General features: G+C 39.7%; 2 protein-coding genes across 2 annotated transcripts in view; both read right to left on the reverse strand.

The window, feature by feature from the left end:
* Positions 1-286: 286 nt before the first annotated feature.
* Positions 287-4044, reverse strand: LOC107551310 (phosphatase and actin regulator 3-like). The gene is made up of 4 exons (XM_016232867.1): positions 4024-4044; positions 2267-2407; positions 1294-1370; positions 287-814 (listed from the first exon to the last, which is right to left on the reverse strand). Exons 1-4 carry the CDS (start codon positions 4042-4044, stop codon positions 799-801), a joined length of 255 nt encoding a protein of 84 aa, XP_016088353.1. The 3' UTR covers positions 287-798.
* Positions 4045-4152: 108 nt separating this feature from the next.
* The window catches only part of LOC107551323 (phosphatase and actin regulator 3-like), a 36462-nt gene continuing 22947 nt past the window's right edge, over positions 4153-17667 (reverse strand). Inside the window, exon 7 of the mRNA XM_016232882.1 lies at positions 4153-4461. Within this exon, the coding sequence (XP_016088368.1) occupies positions 4365-4461 (97 nt within the window). The 3' untranslated portion in view covers positions 4153-4364. The remainder of the gene's footprint in view (positions 4462-17667) is intronic.

Raw genomic sequence — 17667 nt, forward strand, 5'->3', positions numbered from 1 at the left:
ATTTCCAACTTAATTTTTGATTAGTAATATGCATTGCTAAGAACTTTTCAAATAGTTGTATCTCGGCCAAATATTGTCCTATCCTAACAAACCATACATCAATGGAATTTATTTACATAGCTTTCAGATGATGTACAAATCTCAATTTTGAAAAATTGACAATTAAGATTGTGGTTTTGTGGTCCAGGGTCACATATGAGCACGTTTAGCTAAGTTGATTCCTCATCCATCCATTCATTCAGAAAAGAAGACAGACATTGTCGTTTGTTAAAAATCCAAAGCTTGTACTGTACAGACAATAAATAGTCCTTGCAAAGGTAAGACATGATTTCCGTTCCTCGTACTAACATCTATACAGCTGATATGAAACTCAAGTTTTAGTAGGAGCCCAGAAACGCTTGGGGTGTCACAAGAGCACCAAAACTGGAGTGGGAAAAATGTTCGAAAAATTCACATGCTTGACCCCCCACCCCCCCACACGCCCCCCATTGGCATCAAAAGGGGACCGTTTAAAACAGTCCATTACAAAAAAACAAAGTCAAATGTCTTTTTTTTTCAAACAGTCATCCACCGTCCCACCAGAGTCCCCTGAAAAAAGAATAAAGGTCCAGACTTGCAGCTGGACTGAGTGGAGTTTGGAGGGTTTTGGCTTCTTCAAGCTGAAGCTCCAGAGACATAGCCTCCAAGGTTCGCTAGCGCCCAAATATCAGGCCCTCCATGGAGCAGCCATGGACAGCCTCCTGAGGTCTTTGACTTCACAGAGATACCGTTAGCATATTCTTCACGGAAGAAACCTTGCTATGGTCGATGGAACCTGCAATGCAAAGGGAGAAGACACCTGTAAGACGCCCCAAAAACCGACTATCATCCATCAAATGTGTATTAATAGAAGAGTGTGTGTGTGTGTGTGTGTGCCAGACAGAGCTCTGCTCAGCACAGGACTGGGGCCTTGTTCAGCTATTTGTGTCCACAGAAATGAGGTCTAACGTAAAACAAACGTAAGCTAAATGTGAGCAAGTATTTGTTCTACATGTCGGCGAGCGCTTATGTGTGCTTATTCTGCAAATTCCGCACTTTCAGGACAGTGCAGATATGGCTATATTTAGAACAGCCTCCCGTATTGATCTACTGTATGTGTCCTGCAGCTTTAGCTGTTATGCAAGCGACCGTGTGAGAAGTGATCTATCGTAGATGCAATAATTTTTTGTGGTGAACGGTTATGCAAACGTGGAACAATATATAGAAACAGGCCATGTATATATACACACGGAAGAAATGGAAACACACACTGACCTTGTTAGGTGTTTGCTTGACGCATGAACCTCCATTTCGCTGCTCTTGAACTCATTCAGCTCTTTGCGTATCGCTGCCTGCGAGGAGAAAACAACAACAATGAGCTCCTGATAAACAGTCAGGCACACTCTTGCAGCAGGTCACTGGAAAGAAGATCTCCTGATGTTTTATAAATGATCTGTTCTGGTTTTGTTGACTTGTTGACACAAACTGGTCACGATAAGGCACACGCAGAATCTTAATGCACATCATCCATTGTTACACATCCTCTGGACCTTGTGTGTTTATTTATTATAGGTTTTTTAGGAAGAAGTCTTTTTTTTTGCTCCTTAAGGCTGCATTTATTTGATCATAAACACAGTCAAGTCTGTAATGTTGTGAAATATTATTACACTTCTATGTGCAAATATGTTCAAATGTAATTTATTGCTGTGATTAAAGCTGGAATTTACTTCAGAAAACATTCTAATATGCTGATGTGATGCCGCTCAAGAAACATTTCTGATTACTCTCAATGTTGAAAACAGTTGTGATGATAATATTTTCATGGAAACCATAACACTTTTTGTTCAGGATTCTTGGACGAATAGAAAGTTCAGCATTAATTTGAAATAGAAATCATTATAAATGTCTTTAATGCCACTTTCAATCAGTTTAATGCATCCTTGCTGAATAAAAGTATTTATTTCTTTAAAAAAACAAAACGTAATTTTAATAATGCTGTTTGGACTTGTTTAACTTTGTGTTAAATTCCCCCAAAAAAAACACAGAAAATGTGAACTCCACAGATTATACAAATATTTGTATTTCTTTCTCATTTTATTAATGCATTTTATATAACAGAATCACATCATGATATTTTAGATGAATCAAATGAATTTTATATATTTTTTATATCAAATATATCTCTATTATCTCAACGTGGCAGTGTGTGTTGGCCTGTAGGGGTCGTGTGTGAGTTTATAATGCGCACCTTATCTGAAGCAGATAGTCTCGTCCAGGGCTTGTCTGCTCTCCTGTCGTAATCCTGAGCTTTGGCCACTTCCACATAGTCACTGAAACGGATCAGAATCTTTCTGTCCCGCAGCTCGTCAACGGTGGGCCGCTGATTCAGCTGGAAAGACAAGAAAAAGAGTGGTTTAGTTGAACAGCTGCATCAAGGAAAAAAACGGATCGTTCCTACTTAAATTCTGTAAAGGATGAGATGAGTTTCAAGTAGTTGCAATGCTCATAAAAGACACAGACTATAGTCTAAAAAATGCTGGGTTTGCTTGAGTTCAAATATGGATTAACCCAGCTGTTGGGTAAAATGTTTTACATTAATTTTTTAACCCAAATGTTGGGTTAGTCCATATTTGACCCAAAGTTGGGTTGAAACAACCCAGCATTTTTAGGAATGTATAGTTAGGCTCATGATCAAATTACTTGACAAAATAACTGCTTATTCTGATTCAGGTCATCTTGTTATCATTTATAAATACATTGATTTCTTGACCACTGGCGTCTGTTATTTCTCTTGCTGCAGTAAACCACTCAAGGTTGTGTGTTACAATGATTTGACCACATTTAGGCCCCGTCCACACGGAGACGCATTTAGCTGTATCGTATAGGCATTTAAGCGTTTCGTCCAGATGGATCCGTCGTTTTGGGAGAGTGAAACCGATATTTTTTTAAACCAGGTCCCAGAGTGGATAAATCTGAAAACGCCGCCCTTGCGTTTTCGTGTGGGCAGCGAATCCGTGGCTGTGTCCGAAATCGCCCCCTATACCCTCATTCACTATTCCCTACATTAGGTCACTAATTCAGTTCACTAGAAGGAGTGAATGAAAACAAGTAGTGAATTCGGACACTGAGTGCACCGGAAGGAATGCCGCTTTTGCATAGTTGGTGCTTGCTGTTTATTAATCATTTGAAACTAGCACACTAGCAGCTCCAGGAGTAAGATTAAAGGATTTATCTTGAACTCTGTAACGGAAATTATGTATAAACCCTAATCAAACAATTTAATAATTAATTTGTTGTACCCGTGTTGTACATTATGCTGTACGCCATGGATGAGCGCTTTGTAAAAATGAACGGATTGATTATTCAGCTGCGGGCGCCATCTTCCGGCTCTCACGGTGCATTATGGGCATTCTCTAGCCGTTGAGCGTGCACCAGTTGTACACTCGTTTTTGCAGTGCATTGTGGGATTGAATGAGTGCACTCGAGAACGTCCACTATGGTTTTGGACACCAAAAAGGTTTTTCTTGTAAAGTTCACTAATTATTTAAATCATGTGAAAATCATCACACTATTACAGAGCAATTAAATGAAACAGTGAAATTACTCTGTTTGACTCAGACGGTGATCATGTGCAGACCTGTGTAATCTCTGCCACTCCGTCTCAATCTGTAATCGCTCATATTATTGTGTCGAGCTCCAGACGGATTGCATCTATAATCTCCCTATTCCAAATGAGCTGAAATTACATTTACGCCTCCCTCAGATTTATCCAGTTTTTTTGTGTGTGTGGATTGTTTTGATTTTTTTAGAAATATAGAGACCTGTTACAGAAGAAATACGGAATCTAACTTTTACCATAGAAATACACTTAAAAATATTTAGTTTTCACTCAGAAATCGGCAGTTAATTTCACAAACAACTACAAGGAAACACCAAGTCACATTCAATTAAATGTGATATTTTTAAGTTGGAAAAACTGAAATAGTATTTTCTTGTAAAAGATACTCCAATGATCTTTGTTTTCATTACTTCAAAAAAAAATGTATTGGGTGCTCACATTGTATGCGAATATAATTGCAACCTGATATAGCCTACTCATCAACCCCACAAGTGCTGCGTTACCCCCAAAACTGATCCTAATCAGGTCAAGATGATTTAGTCACACGAAATAACAGCTTTGGGAATATAACCAAGTTAGTGCATTAAGTTGCCTGGCCATTTTTATTTCAGTGAATAAAAACATACTTTATTTTTAAAACACAGTAGTATGAATTTTAAGCAAAATGGTGATGCTATTTGTCAACAGGCAGGTAATAAACATGATTTCCAGCTAGAGGAAGAAAAGTCTACCTCCAGCATCCCAGGCGCTGACAGGTGCGATACTCACGTTTGAGGATGTTCCGGCTCTCCAGCTCCTCCACTGCTGGTCTCTGACTCAGTCTCCTGCGGAAAAACACCAAAATCACGTTCTGGACCATTTTGATGCAATCTCCAAAGTGTCTTTGACAGTCTCTGCTCAGCAGCGGGGATCCCGCGATCCGCGCATGTTACAGGGGAACCCTGCGTCCCATCTCGCGTCTAAACATCGCCGAGGATCAGCACGACTAAAGCACTTCCACATCACCAGGTTTATTATTATCTGTGCTTGAGATTCCCTGATTTGACGGAATGAAGCGAGCGGCACTTGTTCATCGGAGCGCGGTTATTACGCGAAAGCCTCATCGACGAAGCAATACGCCGATAAGTGTCGGTTTGTATCAAAAAGCAATAGAAAAGAGTGAAAAAGATGAAGCGGAGACGGAGATGAGCATCTGCTCCTGAGTTCTCTGAAGTCTCAGAGTGCTGTGTGTGACACTGGAGATCCTTTACGCATCATTTATAAAGGGGGCGGCGCGTGCGGCAGAGATCCCCACGCACACTCAGTGCGCGCCGGAGGAATATGCTGCAGTCAGGGAAAATACAACCTCCATCCACACCTCTGATGGATCCTGCTTTAATATCGAAACAATATTAAAGTTGATCGCAACAGAGATATGAAAATATATACCTCTAAATCAGAACAACTCATCTGCTAAAGGACATTGTTCGAGGGGAAACGCTTTGGCGTCGGTGCGCTTTAATTCACTCCGTCTCATCAGTGGGCGGGGCTTTCATATGCATATGAAGAAATATATGCATGCAAAATTATGTAAGCGTTCAACTTATTGAAACAATAAAGTCACATAATGCTAAACGCTTTTCAAAACGTTTGAAATCCAACTATGAATCGCTAAATATCATAGTGTGTATTTTATGTCAGGTTACAAATGCACCACAATTCCCTACACTTTTCTTGGCGGAAAAGGTGATTTTGACATTTACAGCAAAAATCTGCAGATGCAATATAGCCTGAATAGATAGAATTGTATCCCAACTGCATCAGTGACAAAACACACATGGACATCCCTATGGAAAGGATGTGCTCAGTGCTCACACACTTTGAAAATCAAGCAATGAGTCGTGCAATGGCATGACAAAAAAAAAGATTTGACACATTTGTTCAATTTGTTTTGTCTAATTGTGCTTTAAGATAACAATGTATAGACCTCACATTGAAATGTATGATCTGCTCATTTATTGTAGACCACCTTGCAAACCCCCAGGACACTGGGGCCCTAGGTGACACTTATATTGCCTATATGATGTGTAGCTTCATATCACTTGCTCACTGACAGATTCACACGACAGCTTAAAGTCTTCAGTGTGATGAAACGTCGTGTTCACACACTTTAATTGTCACGGCACAACAGAACATGACGCCATGAATCATACAAACAGCAGGCCTAAGGTGGACTTGTACACAATCTGCTGTTAAAAAACACAGTGATGGATATTTTTAAATCTCGCCTGATTGGCCCAGGTCCTGGAAATATTAGCTGTGGGGAGATTAAGCCGAGCCATCCGGAGCGGAAGCTCAGCTGTGACACCGCATTCACTGAAGCCTTTAAATGCACTCAACATGGGCAAAACAGAAACAAAGCTAAAATAAACGAATACGGTTGAATTCCATAGGTTAGTTTACATGAACTATAATGAAAAATACAATACGATTCCATTTGTTAACTATATTTGATGAATTAAATAACATGAACTAACAATGATCAATACATTTGTTACAGTATTTATTGATCTTTATTAACGTTAGTTAACTGTTCATTTTTAGTCCATGTTAACTCAGGTCGATTAAATGACATTAATAGATACAACTTTCGATTTAGCTGATGTAAATGCTGGGGTTATTATTAACTAAGATTAATAAATGCTTTAGAAGTATTTTTCATTGTTAGTTTGTGTTAACTAATGTAGTTATCTAATGCTAACAAATGGAACCTTATTGTAAAGTTTTACTGATGTTTCCTAAACATTTATTAACCTTAGTTAATATTCATTACATTATCAAAATTAAAAATGAATTCTGTTAATATTATTGAATGGACCCGAGCTAACCATGAACCGAAGTAACAATGAACAGATCTATTTTTATTAACTAATACTAACAAATCTTGATAAGTAGTGTTAAGTAATGGAATTTACAGCAAAGTGTTACCGGTTTTCCTAAACATTTCACAGGTTGGTTTGCTCCTGTTAGATATATATATAAAAAGAACTTGAATACAGACTATAAAAAGGCTATGATTTTTTTCCAACATGTAAAACCTGAAATACATCTAAATCCAGCATTTATTTCTGAAAATGTGCTATACAGAGGTGAAATGGCTATTCAGAGAAGTGTTTTTATCAGCACAATACAACATCTCAAAGGTGTTTAGTTCTTTATAGAACACCCTGAGGTCATGCTCCTTCCTGACGATAACTTCCTCCACTTATGAAACATGAGGATGTGCTATATATTAAGTGAGCCACCGCTGTGTCAGAGCGATAAGCCGGTTACAGGAGCAGCCCCTGATGGGACTGTCAGTGAGTGGTTGTGAGTCAGTCTGGATTTCACGGCCTGCCATTGTCCAGTGAGCTGTGCCTTAATGCCCGACCCTCGTTCCGGTCGACCCAGCAGAGCGGCCGAGGATATTAAGGAAGCTTCAGACAGTCACTGACTGCACGGCTTTGACTGACAGCCAAGTGTGTCTAGAACACCCTGAGGGACAAGGATGCCAAGCATCATTACAAAAGTTACATGCATGCTTAGGAATAGTTTGAGCGTTTATGTAACTTCCAGGGTGCTTCTTCGAGTGTCATTTGGATTTCTGAGTGCGTACTAAAAATTAGATGTACAAGAGAGATGAAGGAACTGAAATTTTGATTCTTTGTTTCTCTGACACATGTGATATTGCACAGTGCCATTTGCAGTACGTAATGACAAAGTTATCTATCCTATTACAAAAAAAAGAAGACATTTTTGAATTAGACAGATGTTTTATTAGCGTTTCTGATTTTTTTAGCCGAAATGATGTCCGAGTTTGATCAATTTCTGTGAATCATTTCACTTTCTGTTTCAATTAATCTATTAAACAATCAGCTCCACATACTTGTATTACTCAAAGTGTTCAAATTAGTCTCCAATTACCATTTTTCATGTTTACATTTTTAAATATATGCCATTCAAAAGTTTGGGATCAGTACGATTTGTGACAAAATGCTTACATTTACCATTTGATCAAAAACACAGTCAATATATATTGCAATATACACATATTTATAAATATTCTTACAATATATTCTGAATTTTCAGCATCATTACTGCAGTCTTCAGTGTCACATGATCTTCAGAAATCATTCTAATATGCTGATTTGCTGCTCAAGAAACATTTCTGATTATTATCAATGTTGAAAACAGATGTGCTGGCTAATATATTTGTGGAAAATTTCTTTTTTTTCTTGAAGAACAGCATCAATTGTGTAACCACATCTAACCAGTGTGGAGCCCATGCCTTGATTTTTTTCTGTATTTTTCTTGCATTAAGTGTTTGAGTCTACATAGCAACACTAGCTGTTTGAAATCACCCTCTCACATTAAAATCAACATATATGCCAAATAGAAAGGTAGCCGACTATTGAACCATACATTCATGTGATGGGTGTCTATTTATATTTATCTCATGCCGATTTTCTTTTCTTCACAAGGCACTGCAGGTTTCAGTATTGAACACATGGCATTTTCAAAATGCTGTTTACACCGGGAGCTAAACAAGACATCTGTTTTCAGTCTCTTTTACATATACTTTTTAAATGATTCAATAAAAAAAAAGATTACTTCAGTCTGCTGATCATTTTCACCAGAGTGACCAGCACCTGACATGAAGCTGCTTGGCAAATAAATAAATAAATAAATGTGCATGAAATATTTATATGAGTTGGAATTATTTTATTATGCAAGAAGAGCGCATGGAGTGATACGAGAGATGTGAGACTAGAGTTTGTAACAGTTACTCCAGAGAACCGTATTATACAGTCCGTTCTGATCAAACGGCATTCGTGAAGACAAGATAACTCTTTATTCATCTACTCATGAATTCTAACAATGACTATATCACGTAATAGTTCAAAATGCTTGAATAGTACAGTTTCTTTCTCTTCCTTAAACAAAGCTTGTGTGAAGCATGACTTCGTAAAGACTTTGAATAAAGTTTTTTTTTTTTTTGGCAACTATGGTTGTACGAAGAAACATTAAGGTATCCTTTCCATTGCACAAAAAGTGAAAAAAGTTATTTGGACTATTAAAGGGGTCATATGATGTTGCTAAAAAGAACATTATGTTGTGTATTTGGTGTAATGAAATGTGTTTATGCGGTTTAAGGTTTAAAAAACACATTATTTTCCACATACTGTACATTATTGTTTCTCCTCTATGCCCCGCCTTTCTGAAACGCGTCGATTTTTACAAAGCTCATCGGTCTGAAAAGCGAGGTGTGCTGTGATTGGCCAGCTATCCAGTGCGTTGTGATTGGCCGAATACCTCAAGCGTGTGACGGAAATGTTACGCCCCTCACCATATTGTGATGATGCCCTGTCCTGGAAGAAGGAACTATTCCAGGCTATATATTCCCCTGCATTGTGCACTACAGCATGACATTCATGTGATGGGTGTCTATTAATATTTATCTCATGCCGATTTTCTTTTCTTCACAAGGCACTGCAGGTTTCAGTATTGAACACATGGCATTTTCAAAATGCTGTTTACACCGGGAGCTAAACAAGACATCTGTTTTCAGTCTCTTTTACATATACTTTTTAAATGATTCAATAAAAAAAAAAGATTACTTCAGTCTGCTGATCATTTTCACCAGAGTGACCAGCACCTGACATGAAGCTGCTTGGCAAATAAATAAATAAATAAATGTGCATGAAATATTTATATGAGTTGAAATTATTTTATTATGCAAGAAGAGCGCATGGAGTGATACGAGAGATGTGAGACTAGAGTTTGTAACAGTTACTCCAGAGAACCGTATTATACAGTCCGTTCTGATCAAACGGCATTCGTGAAGACAAGATAACTCTTTATTCATCTACTCATGAATTCTAACAATGACTATATCACGTAATAGTTCAAAATGCTTGAATACACTGATAACTTAACCACTGATTTCTAGTCATGTCCTCTTTTGGAAGGCCAAACAAAGTAGTTTTGCTTTCACAATGAAACATACAGCGTCACACACTGCAGGCTTGAGTGAGCGGCGGCGGGCGGGCTTGCGGCAACTACATGTGACGACCCCGGGCTGGACTCCGCTTCGTCCACGGTGAAAGCCGATCCGATATTTTACAGGACTACTAAATGACTATTTTCACCCCAAAATTAAAATTAGCTGAAAAGTTGCTCTCCCTCAAGCCAACTAAGATTAGTTTTTTCTTAACGGGAACAGATTTGGAGAAATGTGTCATTCCATCACTTGCTCACCAGCGGATCCACTGCAGTGAATGGGTGCCGTCAGAATGAGAGTCCAAAGAGCTGATAAAAGCATCACAATAATCCACAGCACTCCAGTCCATCAGTTAACATCTGGAGAAGACAAAAGCTGAAACAAATCCAGCATTAAGACGTTTTAACTTCAAACCATTGCTTTCCGCTATATGAGTCCTCTATCTATGATGTTGCTTTTTCGCCAGTGAAACAGTATTCGTCTAATTAGGCAAGAAATACACACAAATCAAGCATTCGTTATAAGGAGATGGCCCTTCTCTGGAGGAAGCATTATTATTCCCATTCTCCCATTCACTCCCAACAAGTTATTGAGATCCACATCTTCTCCAAATCCTGGATGGCCTGAGGGTGAGTAAATGTTAAGCAAATTGTAATTTTTGGGGTGAACTATTCCTTTAAAATGTTCTTTACATGAATGAAAAAATGCTTCCTTTATGAAAGGTTCTTTGGGGAAACCAAAATGGTTCTTCTTTGTCAACACTGCGAACCACCCCATTATTTTTAGGAGTGTATACAGTGCATTCAGTTTTATTGAGATTCTAACACGAACACTGTGAACTGCTGTAAAGAAACAATGCCACATTGCAAAAATTTGGGTGACCCATCCTTCAATCACTCGCTTTTTCACAGAACTGTTCTATTTTCATAACTGTCGTATCAACAGAACGGAGCACTGACAATCAAAGCTGGAAATCTAAGTGTGAATCTGGCTGTGGTTTAGTGGAGCATCTGTGAGTAGGCGTCTTGTTATTCTAACACCGAGCCATCGCCACAAAACGAACATGCAGCTCTGCACGTTACACAGCCAGCTGTCATATTCTCCCCATCTCTGCTCTCGTGAACGCAGAGGACAGACTGAGGACTGCGAGTGTGGCCATGCATAATTCATCAGCTATATTTAGCCACAGCACGAGTCCTTTGGGCATCACTGTTTGAGAAGGACTATTGATAGTAAGGTCATCCCAGGAGGGGCTTGAGGATCTGCCATTGAGGCGGGTCACAGGCACAACGTAAGATCATTACGGCAAGCCAAGGTTGATGGAGAACAGTGGGTCACTATGACAGGACGGGATTGGAAAGCGGCAGCATGGCAGGCTGTGAGGGGGCCGAATGCAATCTCTTTCCTCCTTGAGGTAGCAACAGTGACGTAGAGGATTGATCGGGAGTCCTGCTGCGGTTTTTCAGAGCGACTGACAATGCAGCAGGCTAAAAATAGCATTGGAGAGGGATCCCCCTTCCCGGCCAACCCACTGCAGTCTGGCACAATTCAAATTCTGATGTGCCCAAAACAGTGTTACACAAGAGCACGTACAAAGAGGAGTTACACAACAAAGAATGAGAAGATTGTGTCAATTGATTCAAACGTTTATTTCCTGACCGAGCTACAGCAAAATCTGTTGCATAATATAACAACAAAACATGCAGTAGTACTCCTAACTTTAAGAATAGACTATTTATAGACTATTTAAGCAGTAATGCAAGTGTCAGAATGTCTAGCCACCCCGACGGATACACAGATCAAATTAGGTAACAAAGCAAATTACTTCTCAATGCGTTTTTCATGATGTAAATTCTCTTCTCGAGAGTTATCCTGCCATAGATTACTGGGACTGGACACTATCACTGCACCAATGCCACACAGACACATAAATCAACATTTGAAAATACCAAAAATGCACTTATTTTAGCATCCATGATATACTATTTCAGTATAATTTTTTTCTGTTGCCTTTTTAATTTGAGAATTTTTGTTAAAGATTTTGTTTTTTTTGTTGCATGTTTGTCTATTTTATTATTATTATTATTATTATTATTGTTATTATAATTTTAGTTATTTATAACTTGATTCTGTAACTAGCTGAAAAAATAAGCACAGTTTTAAAATATATCATTTTATTTATTTATTTATTTTATGGTTTTAGTTAACCCTATAATAAACCTGACTCAACTGCATGTGCATGTTGGATATATGCCGATATTATGCTGATATTTGTCTTCTCTATTAATTGTTTTAATAATCACTGATGCCAGATGAAACCAGGTGGTATAATAGCGCAACATGAACGGAGGCAGGCAAACAGCAGTGACTTTCGTTATCAAGTCAGCTATAATCTATAATAATATTGACACATTTGCCTAGAACTAATTTTCCTGCTTACCATAATGACTAAAATACACATGGCAAAGCATTGTAGGGCCTGGTTCCACTGGACTGAAGGATTTCAGTGAACAAGACTGGATTTTGTGCTGAAATACTGATGAATACCCTAAAAGTTTCCTAACACCATGCTATTGGCTTATAGTTAGAAGCATTCTGGACACATTCAATAAAACCCAGCACCTCAAACACACAGAGCTGCACACACACTTGACTGAATTCATGCTGCATTGTGTGTTTTCTGTTTACTACATGAGGCAGGAGTTATTGTGCTCCAACAGAGACCTTCCTGTCACAAACAGAGCAGGAAGATACAATTTGACACATGATATTGTACCATCCTGTTAACTTGTTATCTGTAAATTACCTTACCATAAAAAATGTAAAATTAGAAACAAATATATGGTTTAACATTGCATTATATGTTTGTTTGTTTGTTTTTTGGCTCAAATGCATGGATTTGGGAAGTAAAAATTATAAATTAATTATAAATGACTTTGACTGAATCAACATATAATTTACAGTTTAAATCTAAATCATTCTCAACACGAAAATACATGTACTTTTACTGTAAATTATTGTTAAAATTATGTTGTTTTGAAAGTACAAATATGAGCTACCTTATCATTTGCTGTGAAAGACAATAAGAGGACATGACCAGAAGTCCCTGCATGACTCTTCACAAATGACTGTAGTTTTTGTTAGCAGTTACAGTGGGGTGAGCATACAAGTACTGACTATGATTTATGAACAGACCACTTACTGTATCATCAGTTCTGATTCATCACACAGCTTTCTATTTTACCTCCTGTGTACTTATGGTAGTTAAAGGGTTAGTTCACCCAAAAATGAAAATTAGCCCATAAATTACTTACCCTCAAGTTATCCTAGGTGTATATGATTTTCTTCTTTCAGACAAATCCAGTCGGAGTTATATAAAAAATTGTCTTTGATCTTTCTCCTCTTGGCTTTTATCGAAATCCTCCGACATTCTTCTTTATAAATCCTCATTTTGTACTTTAATTAGTGACCGTTGTTTTGTTTTGATCTCTCCTCTGCGCTTCCACGTTCGTCACTTCTGAGCAGCGCGTGCACAACGCCGAACTCATACGTCATCCGCGCGCAAGCTACATTAAAGTGATTATTATGTTTTGAATATGGATATTTTTCTTACAAAAATGCATAGATTCGCTACAGAAGGCCTTTGTTCACCCCCAAGGCCTTCTGTGCTGTGTGAGACACTTTTTTTTAAATGGATGAGCGCTTTTTATTTAACTTCTTTTGGACTGATGCATGTAACACCCGCTGAGTGGCATTAAACAGCTTTAAAGATCAAAGACCATTTTTTATATACCTCTGACTGGATTCGTCTGAAAGAAGAAAGTCATATACAACTAGGATGACTTGAGGGTGAGGAATTTATGGACTAATTTTAATTTTTGGGTGAACTAACCTTGTAAATGGTGGTTCCCTTTCATGGGAACTTTGAACTGCATCCTCTAGGATACATTGAAAAAACACCAACAACATGTTGGCCGGAACCACTGCTGAGGCACGGAGGAGAATGAACTCGTAGGGATCGCATGTGGATCTGGCCGATGAGTTTGAAGAGGGGTTTTCCCTCTCGCGATCATCGGCTGTGGACGAGAGTGAGCCGCTGGAGGATAATGTTATTTCATTAACATTGTCTGATCCAGGGGCCAGTGCTCTGCTGGAAAGCAGGAAAATGTCTGAGGAGGGCAAAAAGCTGAGGCTGAGCTTTCCCAATCCTCCTGCCCTGCGTATGATGAGCTTTTGAAAGTTATGGATCGCGCCGTGAAGCGTTAAGTTATGGATCTTCACCCGCTTTACTTGCCGTGAAGCGGGTGAAGAAAATAACATCGTGAGGTCATCTATTAAAAAAAGAACATGAACGTTATTTTTCTGGCCATAACCCTCCAGCTCAGGTGAGCCTTCCTTTCTTCCTGTTTTCCATACAGAGATTGAGAAGTGAATGGAAGAGGCCGTTTTTTTTCCTCACGCATCCATCGATTCCAACATACGAGTTATGCCAACATCAAGGCGATGCGCGAAAGCGGTTATGAGAAGATGCCCCTATAGAGAGACGCTGACCAGCTATCTCGCTATGGTTGAGACGTCCTCTTTTAAGACTCCCTCCTTGACATCTCGCTCTAATGCCAGGGCATATGCAGCAGCAGCAGCAGGTCTGGCTGTCGCTTCATTGCACACGATAGTGATGCCCCAAGCATATCAGGCTGGCCTGCTGAAAGACCTGGATAAAAGCGAGGGCCTTTCTCCTAATGAGGTAGCTGAGTGCGAAGGTCCAGGTCTGAGCCCGAACAACCCAAGGGGTCCTGGCCTGTCTCGGTTTGAGGAAAAGAGATGGGCACAGAAGGCTAGTGTCGCGGCTTGTGCTCCTCCCCCGTCTGTAGGTAGGGTAAGACCTAAGGGATGTGATCCAGACAGGGCGTCAGCACTTTGTCCGGATCAGAGTGATACCTCAGTATCCTGTAACCATCACCTGACCGAGGTTAGGTGGGAATTTCCTGCATTACAGTCTCCTATGCTGGACCTATGATGTTTGGTTGTTTGGTTGGCTTCATAGTGACCACCTTACTGATGGTCTGGACCAGAGGCTTCTTCGGATGGGGCTCCGACACGGGAACCATGGTGTGTGAGTACGATCCATTTCTAAATATATATATATGTGTGTGTGTGTGTGTATTTAATTCACCCAGTACTTCCGGGTATCTGTGAGCAGATGCTTGGAAAACTCTAAATCCATACTATGGTAAGTGAACACGTTAAGCTTTGTGCACTTTCTAAAAATCCACATAAGTGGTAAGTGTGCACGTAATGCTTTGCGCACTTTCTAAAATCCACATAACCGGTAAGTGTGCACGTTATACTTTGCCCACTTTCTAAAATCCACATAAGTGGTAAGTGTGCACGTTATACTTTGCCCACTTTCTAAAATCCACATAAGTGGTAAGTGTGCACGTTATGCTTTGCCCACTTTTCTGGAATCCTGTATGGTAAGGGTTAAGCGTTATTAACCTCGTTCCCTTTCTTTGAGTTGGTTTAGACCACGGAAGCATCGCTCCCCTCACCATTGAGGGTTATTGCGAGCATGGTGCTTTCATTCAAGCGTTTAATTCTCTCTGAGGAGTTGGATTCCTCGCGCCATGGGCTGTTCTCGTGGTAGTGTTGAGCAGTGCTCCCCTTTTATCAAAGGGTTACCTGGAATGAGCACACTATTCCTCTGAATTCGGAGTTCTCCTCTCATGAGAAGTTGAGTTCTCTGTTTTCCAGAGCACCTGGAACCAGCAGCATCAGGTGAATTAGGCCCTTCTTCTGCCTCTCTGATGCGCTGAGTGTTTGGCTAGCTTGCAGTACGCTTACCCTTATGATTCTGCAATCGCGCTGTAGGTCGAGCCCCCTCTCATTGAGAGCTGGGTTTGTGCTCCCTCAGCTAAGGTAAACTACTGCTAGCCGTTCCAGCATTGGAACATGCTGTAGGTAGAGCTCCATTCTCGACTGAGAACTGGGTTTGTTGCTCCCTCAGCTAAGTAAATTATTGCTAGCTGTTCCAGCTTTGACAAACAACAAGTGCTACTCTACACTGCTCAAAACTCGCGTTTGAATAGTCAGTGGCAAATCCTTTAAATATAAAAAACGTACTTACAGACTGTGAGTCAGAACAGCCGACATTGTAGTCTACTCTACCAGGATCAGGAAACAGTCCTCCATAAAATGTGCTGCACACATCTGAATATTTGGGTTGAACGGTTCTGGAACAGTGCTGTAAATACAACTTAACCACTGATTTGTAGTCGTGTCCTCTTTTATTCGACGTCTGTATTCGACGAAGTAACAGCTGGCGGGTTTGCGGCAACCACATGTGATGACCCCGGGCTGGACTCCGCTTCATCCACAGTGAAAGCTGTTCCGGCGATCCACAGCGCGAAGTTGATGTATTTCCTCAGCGACCAGCACGGATCAGCTCTAGGCATGACGAAGCGGATATCGTCCTCTTGTGGAAGGCCAAACAAAGTAATTTCGCTTTCACAACGAAACACACAGCACCTTCACGACATGGCGGCGGCAACAACAATACTACAGCGAGAATAAAAGTTGCGCCGCCTTTCTTTGCATGAACATTTGGGCGTCGTTATGCAAATCTTCTCACATCGTGACATAGGTATTTGGGGGCGTGTTAGAACGAGCCGTTTTAGGTAGGCGTGGTTGACTCTTAACTTTTATAAAGAATATCTCTTTGGATTTGAGACTTTAGTCTTTGCAACTTTACAGATCTTCTTTATGCACCAAGAGCTTGTAACACTTCAAAGAGAAAGAAAAAATTTAAATAGCATCATATGACCCCTTTAACATTAAGAAAAGAGTCAAAGTTCAACATCAGAAGGCTAAGCATTGGTACAGTCAAATTAGACATGTCCAGGAGTCAAATCAGAGGGTTCATGACACACCCACAACTGGGCTTTCAGCAGCTCAGCAGCACCTCATGTGATTGGACTGCTAATTTAGTACCTCAGCCCGTGTGCTCCCATCCCACCTCAAGCTATTTTAATTGGCGCTCAGGTGCGGGGATGTTGTCTGCATACTGAGACTTCTTCGGCTTGATGTGTCATGAATTTGCTGTGATCACCAGCTAGACTGGGCATGATTTGCAGTCAATTTTTAATTACACAAATCCATCCTTTATTTTTAAAGGATTAGTTCACTTCCAGAATAAAGATTTTCTGATTATTTACTCACACAATGTCATCCAAGATATTCATGTCATGTCATGTCATGTCAGTCGCAAAGAAATTACGGTTTTTGAGCAAAACATTCCAGGATTTTTCTCCATAAAATGAACTTAAATGGTGGCCAATGGGTTGAAAGTCCAAATTGCAGTTTCGATTCAGCATCAAAGGGCTCTACATAATCCCAGCCGAGAAATAAGGGTCTTATCTAATGAAACGATTTGTCATTTAAAAAAAATAATTATACACTTTTTAACCACAAATGCAAATCTTGCACTAGCTCCACGATGTGCATCCGCATATTCACGCATTACGTGATCATGTTGGAAAGGTCACGCGCGGTTATTGTTGTTTTACCTTTTTTTGTAATGGACATTTGACTTTCTGTGCACATTTGCATTGTAAACACTAGGTCGGTACTTCCGCTTATGTCACGTGTGACCTTTCCAATGTGTCTACTTAATGTGTGAAATCGAGCTTGTGCAAGATGAGCATTTGTGGTTAAAAAGTATATACTTTTCTTTCTTTCTTTTTTTTACGAAAATGACAGATCGTTTCGCTAGATAAGACCCTTAGTCCTTGGCTGGGATCATGTAGAGCCCTTTGAAGCTGCATTGAAACGGCAATTTGGACCTTCAGCCCATTGGCCACCTTTGAAGTCCATTTTATTGAGAAAAATCCTGGAATGTTTTCCTCAAAACCCATTTCTTTGCAACTGAAGGAAGAAAGACATGAACATCTTGGATGACATGGGGGTGAGTAAATTATCAGGAAAGTTTTATTCTGGAAGTGAACTAATCCTTTAA

This window comes from Sinocyclocheilus grahami, unplaced genomic scaffold (assembly GCF_001515645.1).
Source record: "Sinocyclocheilus grahami isolate Dianchi unplaced genomic scaffold, SAMN03320097.WGS_v1.1 scaffold420.1, whole genome shotgun sequence".
NCBI lineage: Eukaryota > Metazoa > Chordata > Actinopteri > Cypriniformes > Cyprinidae > Sinocyclocheilus > Sinocyclocheilus grahami.

What these genes read in the sequence shown, in the direction of transcription:
- LOC107551310 (XM_016232867.1), bottom strand. Translation starts at nt 4,044, where the DNA reads ATGAAAACAAAGATCATTGGA. An exon ending in TGAAAACAAAGATCATTGGA is followed by an intron (nt 2,408 to 4,023) that starts GTATCTTTTACA and finishes TTGTCTTTCCAG; the next exon opens with CTGAATCAGCGGCCCACCGT. An exon ending in GACTATCTGCTTCAGATAAG is followed by an intron (nt 1,371 to 2,266) that starts GTGCGCATTATA and finishes TTCTCCTCGCAG; the next exon opens with GCAGCGATACGCAAAGAGCT.